Source organism: Geotrypetes seraphini, chromosome 9 (assembly GCF_902459505.1).
Source record: "Geotrypetes seraphini chromosome 9, aGeoSer1.1, whole genome shotgun sequence".
NCBI classification, from domain to species: domain Eukaryota; kingdom Metazoa; phylum Chordata; class Amphibia; order Gymnophiona; family Dermophiidae; genus Geotrypetes; species Geotrypetes seraphini.
The window spans coordinates 146,252,775-146,269,945 of NC_047092.1; the positions used below are offsets into that span (position 1 = coordinate 146,252,775).

Here is a 17,171-nt window from a genome sequence, read left to right on the forward strand (position 1 = left end):
GGAATGCCCCTGACCTGCCCATGACTCTCCCATTTTTGTGCCTCCTTTTTGGATTTGCATGTTTAATTTAGGTGCGGATCCAGTGCCTAAATTTACATGTAAACATATTAATTAAATTCAATTAGCACCAATAATTGATTGTTAAGATCCTAATCATTGATCCTAATTGACTCATTAATTAAATTGTGCAAACACATTGGTTGCACACCCAAATTTACATGTAAAATTTTTTAGCACTTTTTATAGAATTCGGGGGTAAGTGCAGATTCTATAGTGGCAATTTCACATGCAATTTCACGTGTCATAGAATACTAGCATAAATCTCATTTATATGCTTAACATTAGGAGCAAGCACTTAACACTACCGTATTTTCACGTAGATAACGCGCACCCATGTAAAACGCGCACACGGATATAGCACGCGGGAAACACAAATTTATGTACAGAAATTTTTGTATACCGCGCACACCCGTATACCTCGCATGCTGCCCGACTCTCCAGTCGCCCGCCCCGACTCTCCTCTGGCCACCCCGACTCTTCTTTCGCCCGCCCCGACTCTCCTCTCCCCCTTGAAGTCCTGTCCCCATCCTGAAAGCCTGATGCCCCCCCGATGTCCGATTCATCCCCCCCGCAGGACCGCTCGCACCCCCACCCCAAAGGACCGCTCACACGCACCCCCACCCTGAAGGACTGCTCGCACCCCCACAGCCTCCCGACCCCTCCTATCATGTAGAAGCTCCTACCGGTGTCCTGCTGCTTCCCCTCTTGCCCCGCCGACTCCCCGACACGATCGGGGCAAGAGGGAGCTCAAGCCCTCTTGCCCCAGCCAACCGCGGCACCCCCGACACGATCGGGGCAAGAGGGAGCTCAAGCCCTCTTGCCCCCCCCCGACTCCCCGACACGATCGGGGCAAAAGGGAGCCCAAGCCCTCTTGCCCCGCCGACTCCCCAACTCCCCGACAATATCGGGCCAGGAGGGAGCCCAAGTCCTCCTGGCCCTGGCGACCCCCCCCCTAGTTGTTCGGGCCAGGAGGGAGCCCAAATCCTCCTGGCCGCGGCGACCCCCTACCCCCACCCCGCACTACATTACGGGCAGGAGGGATCCCAGGCCCTCCTGCCCTCGACGCAAACCCCCCCTCCCCCCAACGACCGCCCCCCCCAAGAACCTCCGACCGCCCCCCCAGCCGACCCGCGACCCCCCTGGCCGACCCCCACGACACCCCCACCCCCCTTCCCCGTACCTTTCTGTAATTGGCCGGACAGACGGGAGCCAAACCCGCCTGTCCGGCAGGCAGCCAACGACGGAATGAGGCCGGATTGGCCCATCCGTCCCAAAGCTCCGCCTACTGGTGGGGCCTAAGGTGCCTGGGCCAATCAGAATAGGCCCGGGAGCCTTAGGTCCCTCCTGGGGGCGGGGCCTTGGGCACATGGTCGGGTTGGGCCCATGTGCCTCAGGCCCTGCCCCCAGGTGGGACCTAAGGCTCCCGGGCCTATTCTGATTGGCCCAGGCACCTTAGGCCCCACCAGTAGGCGGAGCTTTGGGACGGATGGGCCAATCCGGCCTCATTCCGTCATTGGCTGCCTGCCGGACAGGCGGGTTTGGCTCCCGTCTGTCCGGCCAACTACAAAAAGGTACGGGGAAGGGGGGTGGGGGTGTCGTGGGGGTCGGCAAGGGGGGTCGCGGGTCGGCTGGGGGGGGCGGTCGGAGGTTCTTGGGGGGGGCGGTCGTTGGGGGGAGGGGGGTTTGCATCGAGGGCAGGAGGGCCTGGGATCCCTCCTGCCCGTAATGTAGTGCGGGGTGGGGTTAGGGGGTCGCCGTGGCCAGGAGGGTTTGGGCTCCCTCCTGGCCCGAAAAACTAGCGGGGGGGGGGGTCGCCAGGGCCAGGAGGACTTGGGCTCCCTCCTGGCCCGATATTGTTGGGGAGTTGGGAAATCGGCGGGGCAAGAGGGCTTGGGCTCCTTTTTGCCCCGATCGTGTCGGGGAGTCGGCGGTCCTTCGGGGTGGGGGTGCGGGTGCGTGCGAGCGGTCCTGCGGGGGGTGAATTGGACGTCGGGGGGGGGAACTATGTAAAAAAAAATTTGTACAACGTGCTCACGCGTATACCGCGCAAGGGTATGCACGGTTTGTAAAAACACGTATAACGCGCGCGTTATATGCGTGAAAATACGGTAGTTCAATGACTGGCATAATTTACCGTAGGCAGTTAGGCATGTGAATGCTAGCAATCTGTAACCTGTGCATGTAACTCTTAGAAACATAGAAAAATGACGGCAGAAAAGGGCCATAGCCTATCAAGTCTGCCCCCTCTAATGACCCACCCCCCTCGACTTTACCCCCCTAGAGATCACACATGCGTGTCCCATTTACTTTTAAAATCTGGCACGCTGTTGGCCTCAATCACCTGTAGTGGAAGTTCATTCCAATGATCAACCACACTTTCGGTGAAGAAATACTTCCTGGTGTCGCGATGAAATTTCCCACCCCTGATTTTTAGTGGATGCTCTCTTGTGGCTGAGGGTCCTTTAAGAAAGAAGATATCATCTTCCACCTTGATACGGCCCATGTCACTGACCCATTCATGCACTTCCCAGGTCTACACCCCTTTGCAATTGTCTGCTCTGGATTTTGTGTGTGCACTTTATAAAATATTGACTAATGGCAGTTACATACATGCACTAATTGGAACCAATTAGTAGCAATTAAGAACAATTAGTCAATTGATTATTAATGCCAATTAAAGATCATTAAGCTATTAAGTTACACACACACCTGCCCTTAAATTTGCATACTAAACAAAAAATTTTGTGCACTAGTTTATAGAATTAGGGGGTTAATGTCTATTAAAATTGCCACCTGCTCTATCCAAGCCATACTGCCACAGCTTGCACTAATCGGTAATATTTTATAAGCCTAGAGCTTCATAGTATTTGTTAGAAAACCAATTTAAACTGTCTTGTGATTTTGTCCTGTTGCTAGTTTAACCTCAAAAGGACTTCCTCACTGCATGAAATTATATGGATCTAATCTGGGTCTGTATTAGAAGCAAATTAATTGTGTATCCAGCTCATCAATCAGTTTGGTGCTGCTTTCTCACTTTGACATATTAGCAAGGCAAAACTCTATGAAAATACAGCATTAGTACTAGATAAAAGTAATTTATTAAACTGCAATAGCATTGTTATTGCACCTTTGGGTATATTTTTAATTCATGCTGTAACAGATTTGCTGCTAATTGTACCATCACTGCTTTAATGCATATCCAATCCATGATCATGCTTTCATCTCTTTTTTTCATAACATATGTGTTTTACAGATGCCTATATTCTAGAATTACTTTCATGACCCGCTTATTGTTTATTTTATTTATAACCCGCCTTTCACAAGGCAGCTCATATAGAAAACACAAACAAATAAGCGACCAGCGCTTACACCATCACATATGCCTTAATGCCCATATTTCATGTTATAGAATAGATGTCTTTTCAGTAACTTCTTAAAAACATCAAAATTACTCTGCTTTTGAATGTAGAAAGGTAACCGATTGCATTCCTGGGGGGTCCCTGCAAGAAAACATGCTTACACGTGAGGTACTCAGTCTCAGTTCCCTTATTGGTGGCACAAACAAGTTAACATGATGAATAGAATGTAGCTTGGGTGGCAGGACATAAGCCTGAATAATATCCACCGAACTTGCAGGAGCCAAACCGTGCATACACAAATAAACCATCACAAGCAGTCTAAAGTATATACGGTCTTCTAACTTCAACCAATATAGCTTTACGTAATACTCTCTTTCGTTTGGAAAGGACTGCACATGTAACCACTGAATTTTGTATGTAACCACTGAATTTTGAGCAACCTGTAGTGCACCAACAGAGTTGCTGGTAGGCCCCAAGAGATCGAGATTACAATAATCAAGACACATCCAAGACCATGTTCCCTTTCATTGCCCCCACATAAAATTTAGGTGCAGATCTTGCGCCTTAATTTACGATTTTAACTTGTAATTGATTTCAATCAGCACCAATAATTGCTTAAGAATCCAATCATTGGTATTAATTAGTTTGTTATTCAATTCAATTGCGTGTACAATTTTTAGCACTTTTCATAAAAATTGAGGCTTGGTGAGGATTTTTCACAATGCCTAACTTTAGCTGCCATTTACTGCAGCTGTCCCATATTAGCTGCAATGCTCTATATGCAGCAAAGCCTCTTGGTAAATTACCGGTACTCATGGAATTAAGAGCATCCCAATCTGGACAGTCCCCAGTTCCTATTCAGACATCCTACGCAAAATGGTACTCGGACTCAACTTACCTGCACGACTCCAGTGCAAGAATCTAAAAAAATACATCCTTTCGGTTCTTTTGATATCTTCTCGTCTTTGTAAAAATTCATAATATATGAATTATCTGACAGCTGTGTGAGCTGGAAGTATCGTTTTTTGAATGACTATGACAAAAAGAACACAGGTCCATCATATAGAAACTGCTTTTGCATCTTATTATATACAATACAATGACATCTTTGAATCGTTCATTGCCCTATAGTTCACAAAAGTGTCTTTAATACTGCATTGCAACTGTACACAAGTAGTATTTGTAGATTATACAGTATACTGAATATCTGAATGCATGTAAAACACTCTTGTGCAATAACTGTGGAGACAAAGCAAAATCTGTACAGAGAAACAGTCTTACCCGAACAGTAATGCTATTGTATACAGTACTGTTAAAATTCCCTTTATAAAGCCAGCCAGATTTGAAAGCTCCTGGTCCTCCTCCTCCACCACTGCCTCCTTTGGAAGATGAGCGTGAAGTTGTATCCTATGATAAAAAAAGATCAGTCATTTCTAAATTGTGTGGTTTGGGGCATTTAATAATAAAAAAAAAGACACAATACATTTTAGGGGTCTGTTTATCTTTTTCTTAGTTTTCTTAGTTTGCAATTCAAACTTTAACAGAAGATAATATGGAAGGCCACAGTTTAATGCCAGTCGCTGAGAAAGCGATAAGGAACAAATCTGTTTTATGTTAAGAGATAAAGTTACATTTGATTAGCTCATGAATAAGAGTAAAGAAAATTTTGTTTGCTGTAAAAATGTTAAGACAATGTGCATATTATATGCAGGTTAAAAGATTATGAGGTCCTTTTACTAAGCTGTGGTAATTTTGAGATCAGCCAGCACTTCCTATGTGCTAATAAAATAGAAGGAGGGGCCTAGTGGTTAGAGCAGGGGTGTCAAAGTCCCTCCTCGAGGGCCGCAATCCAGTCGGGTTTTCAGGATTTTCCCAATGAATATGCATGAGATCTATTTGCATACACTGCTTTCATTGTATGCTAATAGATCTCATGCATATTCATTAGGGAAATCCTGAAAACCCGACTGGATTGCGGCCCTCGAGGAGGGACTTTAACACCCCTGGGTTAGAGCTAAAGCCTCAGCACCCTGAGGTTGTGGGTTCAAATCCTGTACTGCTCTGTGTGACCCTGGGCAAGTCACTCAATCCTCCATTGCTCCAGGTATGTTAGATTGTGAGCCCACTGGGACAGATAGGGAAAATGCTTGAGTACCTGATTGTAAATCTCTTAGATAACTACATTGGTTACCTATGCAACAAAGAGTGTAGTTAAAGATTGTTGCAATTATACATCAGACATTGTATCATGCTTCCCCAAAGATCTTACAAGAATTCTTCCAGATCTATAAACCGAGAAGAGAGCTTAGAGATGTAAATGGGATGAAATTAAGTTTGGAGGGTAGAATGTCGACATTGTATGCTAGGATCGGAGCATCAATGATATCTATGGCTGGCGCAGTAGCATACTAAGGGGGGGGGGGAGATCCGTCCCAGGTGCACGCCCCAAGGGGGTGCACAGCCGGCCACCTTCCCTAATTTGCCGCTCACCACCGTATCCCGGCACCGGCTCCCCCGCAGCATCATTCCTTAACCCGGCCGGCTGGCTGGCAACTGGTAGGTGCAGACAAAAGATGAGGCGGGCTGGTGGGCGGGGAAAAAGCATCAGGCCCACAAGGCTTCACCTCCGGCGTAAATTCTAACATCGGAGAGTAAGTTCTGGGCCAGCCAATCGCTGTCTGGCTGGCCGGCAACTTCCTCCCCGTTAGAACTGCCACCGGAAGTGAAATCTGGTGGGCCCGATGCTTGTACGCGTCAGGCCTGGCTCGGGGAATGAGCAGGGAGAAATTGGCTGCTGGCTTGGGGGTGGGGGTAAGGAAAGAATCGTGGAAGTGGAGAAATTGGCACAATGGCTTTGTGGGGGCTAGGGGGAGAGAGAAAGAAAGGCAGAAATAAAGAGGGGGGCCAGGGGGGAGAGAGAAAGAAAGGCAAAAATAAAGAGGGGGGACCAGGGGGAGAGAGAAAGAAAGGCAGAAATAAAGAGGGGGCCAGGGGGAGAGAGAAAGAAAGGCAAAAATAAAGAGGGGGCCAGGGGAGAGAGAAAGAAAGGCAGAAATAAAGAGGGGGCCAGGGGGAGAGAGAAAGAAAGGCAAAAATAAAGAGGGGGGACCAGGGGGAGAGAGAAAGAAAGGCAAAAATAAAGAGGGGGGACCAGGGGGAGAGAGAAAGAAAGGCAGAAATAAAGAGGGGGGCCAGGGGGAGAGAGAAAGAAAGGCAAAAATAAAGAGGGGGCCAGGGGGAGAGAGAAAGAAAGGCAGAAATAAAGAGGGGGGCCAGGGGGAGAGAGAAAGAAAGGCAAAAATAAAGAGGGGGGACCAGGGGGAGAGAGAAAGAAAGGTAAAAATAAAGAGGGGGGCCGGGGGGAGAGAAAGAAAGGCAGAAATAAAGAGGGGGGCCAGGGGGAGAGAGAAAGAAAGGCAAAAATAAAGAGGGGGGACCAGGGGGAGAGAGAAAGAAAGGCAGAAATAAAGAGGGGGGCCAGGGGGAGAGAGAGAGAAAGGCAAAAATAAAGAGGGGGCCAGGGGGAGAGAAAAAGAAAGGCAAAAATAAAGAGGGGGGCCAGGGGGGAGAGAAAGAAAGGCAGAAATAAAGAGGGGGGCCAGGGGGAGAGAGAAAGAAAGGCAAAAATAAAGAGGGGGACCAGGGGGAGAGAGAAAGAAAGGCAGAAATAAAGAGGGGGCCGGGGAGAGAGAAAGAAAGGCAGAAATAAAGTGGAGGGCCAGGGGGAGAGAGAAAGAAAGGTGGAAATAAAGAGGGGGCCAGGGGGAGAGAGAAAGAAAGAGGGGGGGGGGCAGGAGGAGAAAGAAGAAGGACCAGAGACTTATGAAATCACCAGACAAAAAGGTAGGAAAAATGATTTTATTTTCAATTTAGTGATCAAAATGTGTCCGTTTTGAGAATTTATATCTGCTGTCTATATTTTGCACTATGGCCTCCTTTTACTAAACCTCAATAGTGGTTTTTAGCGCAGGGAGCCTATGAGCGTCGAGAGCAGTGCGGGGCATTCAGCACAGCTCCCTGCACTAAAAAACACTATCGCGGTTTAGTAAAAAGGGTGGGGGTATTTGTATATTTTTTTATAGTTGTTACTGAAGTGAGATTGCATAGAGTCATCTGCCTTGACTTCTTTGAAAACCCCCCCGAATATAAATGATAATTAAAATTTTCTCTGCGTACAGTGTGCTTTGTGTTTTTTTTAAATTTTATTATTGGTAGATCATTTTGACTTGAACATTTTAAAAGTAACTCGCAAGCCCAAAAAGTGTGGGCATCCCTTCTGTAAACAGTGGTGTCCATCCCAGCTTGTGCTCCCTCCAGTGGTTGTTTCACTTCTGGCCGGCTCCCCTGCTCAAAGCTGCGGGTATCGGCTCCTCACGCAATCCACAGCTGCGTCAGAAGTGTTCCCTCTGACGTCACGATGTCAGAGAGAAGGCTTCCAACGCAGCTGCGGATCATGTGAGGTGTAGACGCCTGCTGCTTTGAGCAGGGGAACTGGCCAGACATGCTGGGCAGGGAAGAGATGTTCCTGCTGCACAGGGAAGTGGGGGAGAAATGCTACTGCTGCACAGGGAAGGGGGTGAGAAAAATGCTGCTGCTGCTGCACCCAATTGGGGAGAGAGAGGCAAGAAGGGAGATGGAAGACAAGGGAGAGGAACTAGAGATGCCAAGTCCATGGGGGGGAGGGGTGGAAAGGAAAGGAGATACCAGATCATGGAGGGGGAGGAAGAGATGCCATGGCATGGGGGGAGGGAAGGGAAGGAGATAGAGATAGAGATAGAGATACTACACCATGGTGTGGAGTGGGAAGGAAGGAAGGAAAGGAGAAGAGAAAGAGAGAGATGCCAAAGCATAGGGGAGGGGGTGGAGACAGAAAAATGGAGAGGGGGTGAAGATGAAATAAATCATGTGCAAAGGAGAGAAGGGACCCCGGATATACAGTTTATTGAGGGGACATAGAAAGAGGGAAGATGCCATATGGAGGAGAGAGAGGGTGGACGGTAGATGGAAGGGGTAGAGAGAGAGGGCAGAAGCTGGGTGGAAGGGGCAAAGAGAAGGCAGATGTTGCATGGAAGGGAGAGAGGACAAGCGCTGTATAGAAAGAAAAGAGAGAAGATGATTAGAGCAGAAACGACAAAAGGTAGAAAGATTTTTTTGTTGCTTTACTTAGAATCAAGTAGTATTGTAACTGTATTGATAAAAGTTTATAAACAGGAAATGGAAATAAGGCAATTTATTGGACTACACCCCTTTCCTCAGGACAGAATAGCATAACAGCAGTATACTGTACTTTCTGAAGAAAGATTTGGCCTCTGAAAGCTAATTGAAAAATGGATTAGTCCAATAAAATGGTATTTTCTTATTTCTCATTATTTGTTTTATTTTTGTTAATTTGTAAAGTGGTGATTGTTATGTATCAGTTTTTTCAAATTTACATCTACTGTCTTTATATTTTGCACAGTATTAGGGGACATGTGTCACTGTTTTTGTGGTGTTGTGGTGTTGCATTGTATGCAGAGTCTGGTTTCTTGGCTGTTCAGTTTAACTTTTGTCTACATATTTCTATTTTTAGTTTGTGATTATTCCATATTGGGCGAGGGTGTATCTCTGTTCTGTGTGTATGAAAAGGACATAGTTTTCAGTTGGCATTGACTGCAGGATCAATTGACTGTGCGGGATCTGGCTTGTTTAGTTTTATAATGTATGTGTTGGTGTTCTAATGCTCACTGCAGTGTTTAAGATGCTGCTTTTTCCTAGGTACACTCTTGTTGTGCGATATGTGGATTGTTACTAAAAAATATATTTTTCATATAGATGGGGGGGGGGTGTCAAAAAATGATGGGCCTCGGGTGTCACATATGCTAGGTACGCCACTGGGCTGGCGTACAACTATGGAATGCCTTGCTTGGTATCCTGCGGTTTTGTATGGGGAGGGTAAATTTTAAGAAAATGCTGAAAACTCAATTATCTGCCAATGCATTCTTATGCAAAGGTATATTTCAGTTGACAATCGCCTTTTAGAACTTTTCTAACATCACTGTATGATTTAAAGCTTGTTTGTACTTCTGAATTGATTGAATGTATGTTCTATCCCTGTTATAACAGGGATGATTAACGATGTTGTTTTGGCAAGTCTATGTTATATATGATAATCGGAGGGAAACAAGATTTTATGTATGTGATTTGGAAACAAAACCAAAAAATGGAGGAACTGGAAACAAAATCCACAGTCAAACAAAACAAAACAAAGTTTCCAGTTTTTCAAGCAAGCCTTGGGGGTTTTCTCGCCTATGATAGAATGCTGAAAGGGAGCTAATCAACAATTTAAGCTTTCCTTTCTAGTTTCAAAGCTGTGTTAGCTTTGCAACATTTGAGGCGTTTTCCCCATTGTGCTGTACCGGCTTGAAGTTAGCTTGTAGCTATATGTTTAAGAGGGGAGAAGGTATTGAGCATGTTTCACCAGTGTGTATTTAAACTGGAAACTTTGTTTTGTTTGACTGATATGGAAACCGCATAGCTGTATGCGGTATATACATATTTAAATAAATAAATAAAATTACATTGTGTTATATAAATACCTAAATAAATAAAAATTTATTTTTTAGGGTTAGGGGTGTCTGAGGCAGAGTAGGCGAGTGCTATGCTAATCAGTGCTGTTATTTCACTGCCCGCTAACCAATTAGTGTGTGGTTAGCGCATGAGCCCTTGTCACCTACAAAACAGGAGGCAGTAAGGGTTAATGTGCTAATGGCTATGCACTAATGGGGAAATTAGCATGTGGCCATTGATTGGAAAAATGGAAAATGAGGCCTACATTTCCAGCACCTACCTTCGACATAGAATCATGTTTAATGACGCCGAACATCATCCCCACCTATAACCACGCCTCTTTCGGCGTTTGGTGCTGCTAAGCATCTACATAGACATATTATTTCTGTCACTTACACTAGTATCTTATAAAGATATAATCATCTCTGTGTCTTTATAAAATAGTGTTGAAGTAGGCATTTATTTGTCCTTTAAACCAGACAACCTGTTATAAAATTACTCTGTTATAGAGCAATTCCATAACTGGGCTCCTCCATTTAGACAGCCCGGTTGGACTATATTTTGCATGTTTGTATATTGCGCTTTTATTATCCCTTTCTTGAGTGTGATTGGATCAAAGTTATTCATCATTTACCATTCACCGGGAACCATGCCTAATTTTAAGTGTGTCTATTATACCATTGCCGAGGCATGGCGGTAACATCTTTGAAAGGGGAAGCTCCTTTACACAGTTGATCACAAAATGTGAATTCATGTCGGAGCCCCACTTTATACTTCTTAAGATGGATATTAAAGATTAACTATAAATGGCATAGAGAAGAATGGTATTAGCCTAAATATAGCAAAAATGGATGGAACACTAGTGATGTATATAACGTGATTTAAATCAAGGGAAAAAAGACCTCAAAATACCCCTAAGATGTGAACAATAAAGTCACAAATATTTTGGGGTTAGGTATCATCACTGGTCAAAAACCCTTGAAGTTTTTTTTAATATTTATAACTTTTAATTAATTTTTAATATTTTTAAATATTTTTTAAATATTTTTTCTATTAATGTGAATATAGTGTATATCATTTTTATATTCACATTTTCTTTCTATGAACAAATGAGCATATAAATGGCTAGCAACTGTTAGTTCAATACCAAAATAATCATCATGCTTATATTTGAATGATAATAAGCACTTATCTTTGATTACCCCTCAAAATATAACCGTCTTCCTAAGATAACTATTCAATCAATACCCACCAGGAACGTACGTGTCATCCGACTCCACAAACTTAGAGAGTAAAAGATGGCCGCGGCAGGAAGTTTAAATAGCCCGCCCTATACAGATTAAAGGTATACACCCCTCAAATCCCATTGGCCCAACCTCAACCAATAAGGGAAACCCACTCGATTCCTCCATTTAAACCCCGTGGCTCCACTGTATCTAATGAGAAAATATATTTCTGTTCCCATTCATTCAATTTGAAAGGATCTTTTTCCCCATCCCTCCCAACTATCCGATCAATGACACGCCACCTCATTTGATCTACTGTATGCTGATAGGACAGCCAATGAGCCACAAGGGGGGCTTGACTAACGGAATTAACAATACGGGACTTGTGGTAGAACAAGCAGGGCGGTTCGGGTAAGACTTACCGAGCACAAGTCCCGTATTGTTAATTCCGTTAGTCAAGCCCCCCTTGTGGCTCATTGGCTGTCCTATCAGCATACAGTAGATCAAATGAGGTGGCGTGTCATTGATCGGATAGTTGGGAGGGATGGGGAAAAAGATCCTTTCAAATTGAATGAATGGGAACAGAGATATATTTTCTCATTAGATACAGTGGAGCCACGGGGTTTAAATGGAGAAATCGAGTGGGTTTCCCTTATTGGTTGAGGTTGGGCCAATGGGATTTGAGGGGTGTATACCTTTAATCTGTATAGGGCGGGCTATTTAAACTTCCTGCCGGTACGCCGCGGCCATCTTTTACTCTCTAAGTTTGTGGAGTCGGATGACACGTACGTTCCTGGTGGGTATTGATTGAATAGTTATCTTAGGAAGACGGTTATATTTTGAGGGGAGGGGGTTGTGTATAATTTTTATGACCCTCTTCGTCTCTTTTTCACTTATATATTCCAGGGAGACCCTTGAAACAGCACGTGTATTGTGCGAAACATGCATGTCGGGTTTTACTCCCGGAAATTGGCTGTTAACCAAAGCTAAGTACAGATTTAACTGAATGATACTTTAAAGTAATAAGATACTTAGTAACAGTTTTTGATACATAAGAAAATAGTTTTTTGGAGCATAGTATAATGGGCAGCTGATGATGAGTTCCCGCATAATTCTCCCCGCATTGAAGCATTGAACTAGCGGTGGAGTGGTGGGGCTGAGGCTACCTACTTGAAGGGTAAGAAAAATGAGACTGTGATTTTAGCCGGGGTCTTTATGCATTGGAGTTTGATTATTTAAAGGGTGGCATATCAAATAATTTAACCTATTAAACTATAAGGGTCCTTCAAAAAGTTTCTGCACTTTCATATTTTCACGGGAAATGGTTGGGGTGGGAGAAATAGTAAGAAGGTATGTTAGGAGGACGCTGGGAAAAATGTCCTGCAAAACAGGGTGATTATGTGGACAAGTGATGTGATTTGCTTTTGAGATATTTAATAAATAGTGTTATTAAAAAAATAAAAGTGCGGAAACTTTTTGAAGGTTCCTCGTATTAATCAGTCAATGTGCACCAATATACACATGCTATCTGATTAGAGAAGGGTATATTGAGCCTGAAATTAGCTCGTGATGCCTGAGTATAGTTTCAAGTTTCTATTGGACTTTGATGAATCACTTATTTAGTTTTACTAAGTGAGATACAAAAATCAAAAATTAATAAAATATAAACATATGTTTTTACACACAATTTTAAAAAATGGGATAGACAATTGGATATACAGACCAACTAATATGCAAAGTGGAGAGGGGATGGAACTACAATTTAGCATTTTTAAAGTTCAGAGGAGAGACATACAATATATCGAAAAAAAACAATAGGACGGGGAATCTAAAAAGAGAAAGAAGATGAAAATGGAAAAAATAATAATAAAATGAAATAAATTTTTTTTTAAAAAGGGTACAATTAGAGAAGGAATTTTATATAAGAACTGAATGTATTTTTATTTTTTAAATCTTTATTAAATTTTCAAGGCTAATACAAAGTGCAGAAAAGTATACATACATTAATAATAAGAATCAGCACTTACAATCAATCAATAACAATACAAAATGAATTACCCCCCTCCCTTCCAGTAAAAAGAACATTGGATCATCTGTTGTTCTATTGTCCTTTGATACTCAAGTTTCAAGTTTAATAAGGATTTGATTGATCGCTTAATCAGAATTCGAAGCGATGCACATATCAATAAAATTACAAAATTACTCAATTTTTGGAAGTCGATATGGGGACATATTAATAACATACTGGAATCATCGATTCCATTAACCTATGATGTAGTCATCTGTAGGACACTATTGCATCCTAACCCCCATTGGACCGGTATAAATGCCGGCTTTTCATTATTATGACCGGGATTGCCAAGCAAATGGCTATTCACAATTGGAAAAATTGGGATCGGCTGGGTTTTACTTTTTGGTGGGCGAATTTATGTTTATGTTACAAGTATGAGAAAATGAACGCTGACATGTTGGGGCATAATAATTTATTCAGATTCGTTTGGGGTCCATTAACGACTTTTGTTAATTTGGTATAGTTGTCTTTTACCATTAATTTCCTTTAGATTTATACACACATCCAGGGAAGGGGGAGGGGGATGGGAAGGGGGGGTTATCTCTTTTGTTTTATTCCTTGATTGAACCGAACTTATTTTAAAGGTTAATAAAGCATCTTCAAAAAGGAAGCTTTATAAATTACAGTGGTACCTTGGATTACGAGCATAATCTGTTCCAGGAGCATGCTCGTAATCCAAAATGCTCGCTTATCAAAGCGAGTTTCACCATAGGAAATAATAGAAACTCGCTTTGATACGAGAATCTCGGCGAGAGGGAGAATTAGAAGTCCGTGAGTTCCCGTAGTCTCTCGAGACTACGACGGGAACTCCCCACAGCCATTTCCTATTGGCAATCTACACGGGGCAGGAGTGTAGGAAGATTGCTCCTGCCCCGAAAGCCCGCTAGACCACCAGGTAAGGCCTGGGCGCTGGGGGAAAGGCTAAACTATGTTTTTTTTTCTTTTTTTCCCCCTCCCCAAAAAATCGCGAATATGTGAAATTGCGATTGCCGAAACCGCGAATGGGGAGGGGGAAGTGTAGTTAAGGTGAATGTTATTAAGAATAAAAAGGTCATTTAAATTTATTCCTTTCCTCCATGGGAGGAGTAAGGCTTTTGTTTTCTGTTTGTTTAAGGCTAACATATTGGAATTTAGCCACTGTCTGACACTTTCAAGCTTGTTATTGATTTTGAGTATTTCTTCTTTATTTTACAGGTTTAAGGGGTGCAAAAGTTGGATATCATCGGCATAAGTAAAGGTGATAAAGCCAATGGACTGGCAGAGGCCATGGATTTTAGGCGGCAGTAAGTAGGCATTAATGCTTACCAGGGTGAAACATGCCTCAAAACACCTCCAGGTCATGCTCTTCAATGCAAACCGCCAAATGACATTCCTATTCCCACTTCATACCAAGCCAGTGGAATCAACTGCCCCCCCCCCCCCCAGATCAGATCCCTTGAAAGACTCCTGAACTTTAGGAAAGCAATAAAAACTTATCTCTTCACCTAACTCTCCTGCCTACAGCGGTGGCTACAAAGAAATGTATATTGCTATGTGTCTCAGTATGTACCAAGTTAGATAAAAACGTGTATTGTAACTAGAGGTCTGCACGGGAACGGGGATCGCGGGAATCCCGCGGGTCCCGCAGGGGTCCTACAGGAATCCCCCCCTAACCCATGGGACTCCCACAGGGATTCCCCTCTGGCCCACGGGAATCCCATTGGGACCCCTCTCTAGCCAACGGGACTCCCACGGGGATGGAAGGCTTTGGAAACAGGGTTAGTCCATATAATATAATGGACACGTCAGCCTTAGTAAAAGAGGGGGTTTATAAGTTAATTACCTGAACAGAAAACAAACAAAGGGTTTCACCAAAGAGATTCCACAAGGAAAACAGCAGCGCAAACACAAAAAAAACCGTGGAATTGATGATCCTGTCAGAAGTAATTGCTGCTTTTTATGGGGACGGGTGGGGATGGAGGTAATTCCTTGCGGGGATGGGTGGGGACTGAGAGGATCCTGACGGGGACAGGTGGGGAAGGAGAGGATCCTGACGGGGACAAGTGGGACGGAGAGGATCCTGACGGGGACGGAGAGGGTCCTGACGGGGACAGGTGGGGACGGAGAGGATCCTGACGGGGACAGGTGGGGACGGAGAGGATCCTGATGGGGATGGGTGGGGACGGAGAGGATCCTGGCGGGGACAGGTGGGGATGGAGAGGATCCTGGTGGGGACGGGTGGGGATGGAGAGGATCCTGGTGGGGACGGGCGGGGATGGGTGGGATTTCTGTCCCCGCGCAACTCTCTAATTGTAACTATGAAAACTGTAATCCGTTAATTGTATATTATGTATGTTATCCTGTAACCTGTTCTGAGCTCATTGAGGAGAATGAGATAGTAAAAGGGCCCTTAATTCTGTTCCTTGGTTTAATGGAGAGTTAAATGACCCGCCCAAGGCACTAGGGAATGTTAGTGGCATTTGAACCCTGGTCTCTCTGGTTCACAGCTATAACCACTAGGCTACTTATAGTGGGTTTATAACACAATATACTCACCTCATCTTTGTCAGCGTCTTCATGATCCACTTCAAAAGAATGGGAGGGCAATTTTTCTAGACTATAATCATTTCTGTAAATAAAAAAAAGAATATTTTACCTTAAAATGTTCAAATGATTACTTTAAATGGCACTTTTACTACTGTGTGCTAAGCAGTCAGGGTACAAGTCTATAACAGGAGACTTCTATTTAGGGAGCGCCTATTCGGTCACGGCATCTGGGTACCCTAATTCTATTATAGACTACTAGTATTTTAGCCCGTTACATTAACGGGTGCTAGAATATATGTCTGTCTGTCTTTATTTCTGTCTCTCTCTTTCCCTCCCGCTGTCTTTCTTTCTGTCTCTCTCCCTGGCCCCCTTTGTCTGTCTGTCTTTCTGTGTCTCTCCCTGCCCCTGTGTCTTTCTTCTTTTCTTTCTGTCTCCCTTCCTCCCGCTGTCTGTCTTTCTTTCTATCTGTCTCTCTCCCTGCCTCCTATGCAGCAGTATTTATTTCCCCCCACCCCACTTCCCTGTGCAGCAGCCACAGCAGTATTCCTTCCATCTCCATTTCCCTCCCCCCACACCACTTCCCTGTGCAGCAGCAGCGTTTCCCCTACCTCCCCTTTCTCTTCCGCGGTCTTGTCGGCTCCCTTACTGCCTCCCCCCCTTCTCTTCCCGCGGTCCCGACAAACCTGCCGATTCTAGCAGCGTATGCAGCACTCTACACACGCTGCTTCGGGGCCTTCTACTGCCCTGATTTACTCTGGCACATCCCTGATGACTTCATCAGAGATGCGGCAGAGCAAATCAGGGCAGTAGAAGGCCACGAAGCAGCATGTATAGAGTGCTGCACACGCTACTAGAATCGGCAGGTTTGTCGGGACCGCTGCTGGAATTGGCAGGTCTGTAATCGGGACTGCGGGAAGGGAAGGGGGGGGAGCAGAAAGGGAGTCGGTCAGACGTAAGCTTGACTCCTACGACTGAATTTTGGCAACTTTGTTTTTAGACTACCCTTAGGCTAACGGCTCCCTTAGTTACTTTGAGAAGTTTATTTTTGTTTTAAAAGCTGCCTTCGCGGCTCCTCTCTAGATCCCCGCCTGAATCGGAAGCCTTCTCCGATGCAGGTGCGGCTTGAGAGAGGAGCCTCCACTGCGGCTTTGTCTGTTGAAAATCATCCTTTCTGCCAAAAATCAAAAATGTGCAACCACCCCTAGCATGGCTTACTTTAGGTTTCTTCCCCCTCCCCCATTGCCGAGTCGCTGTTAATATTCAGATGCCATCTCTCTGTCTCGCAGCGGGCTTGCCGGCTCTGGCCAAACAAAGTTCATTTTTTAGTTCAAAGCCGACGCTGCGTCTCCTTTCTCGATCCCCGCCAGAGTCGGAAGTCTTCTC

The 17,171-nt window shown here is 44.5% G+C and overlaps 1 protein-coding gene across 8 annotated transcripts in view; it reads right to left on the minus strand.

The window, feature by feature from the left end:
- Positions 1–17,171, minus strand: part of DOCK10 (dedicator of cytokinesis 10) — a 432,092-nt gene that overhangs the window by 195,841 nt on the left and 219,080 nt on the right. For all 8 annotated transcript variants that reach the window (XM_033958682.1, XM_033958685.1, XM_033958678.1 and 5 more), the window contains 3 exons: positions 15,798–15,870; positions 4,701–4,826; positions 4,318–4,452 (listed from right to left, as the gene is read on the minus strand). In XM_033958682.1, coding sequence (XP_033814573.1) covers positions 4,318–4,452; positions 4,701–4,826; positions 15,798–15,870 — 334 coding nt within the window. The remainder of the gene's footprint in view (positions 1–4,317; positions 4,453–4,700; positions 4,827–15,797; positions 15,871–17,171) is intronic.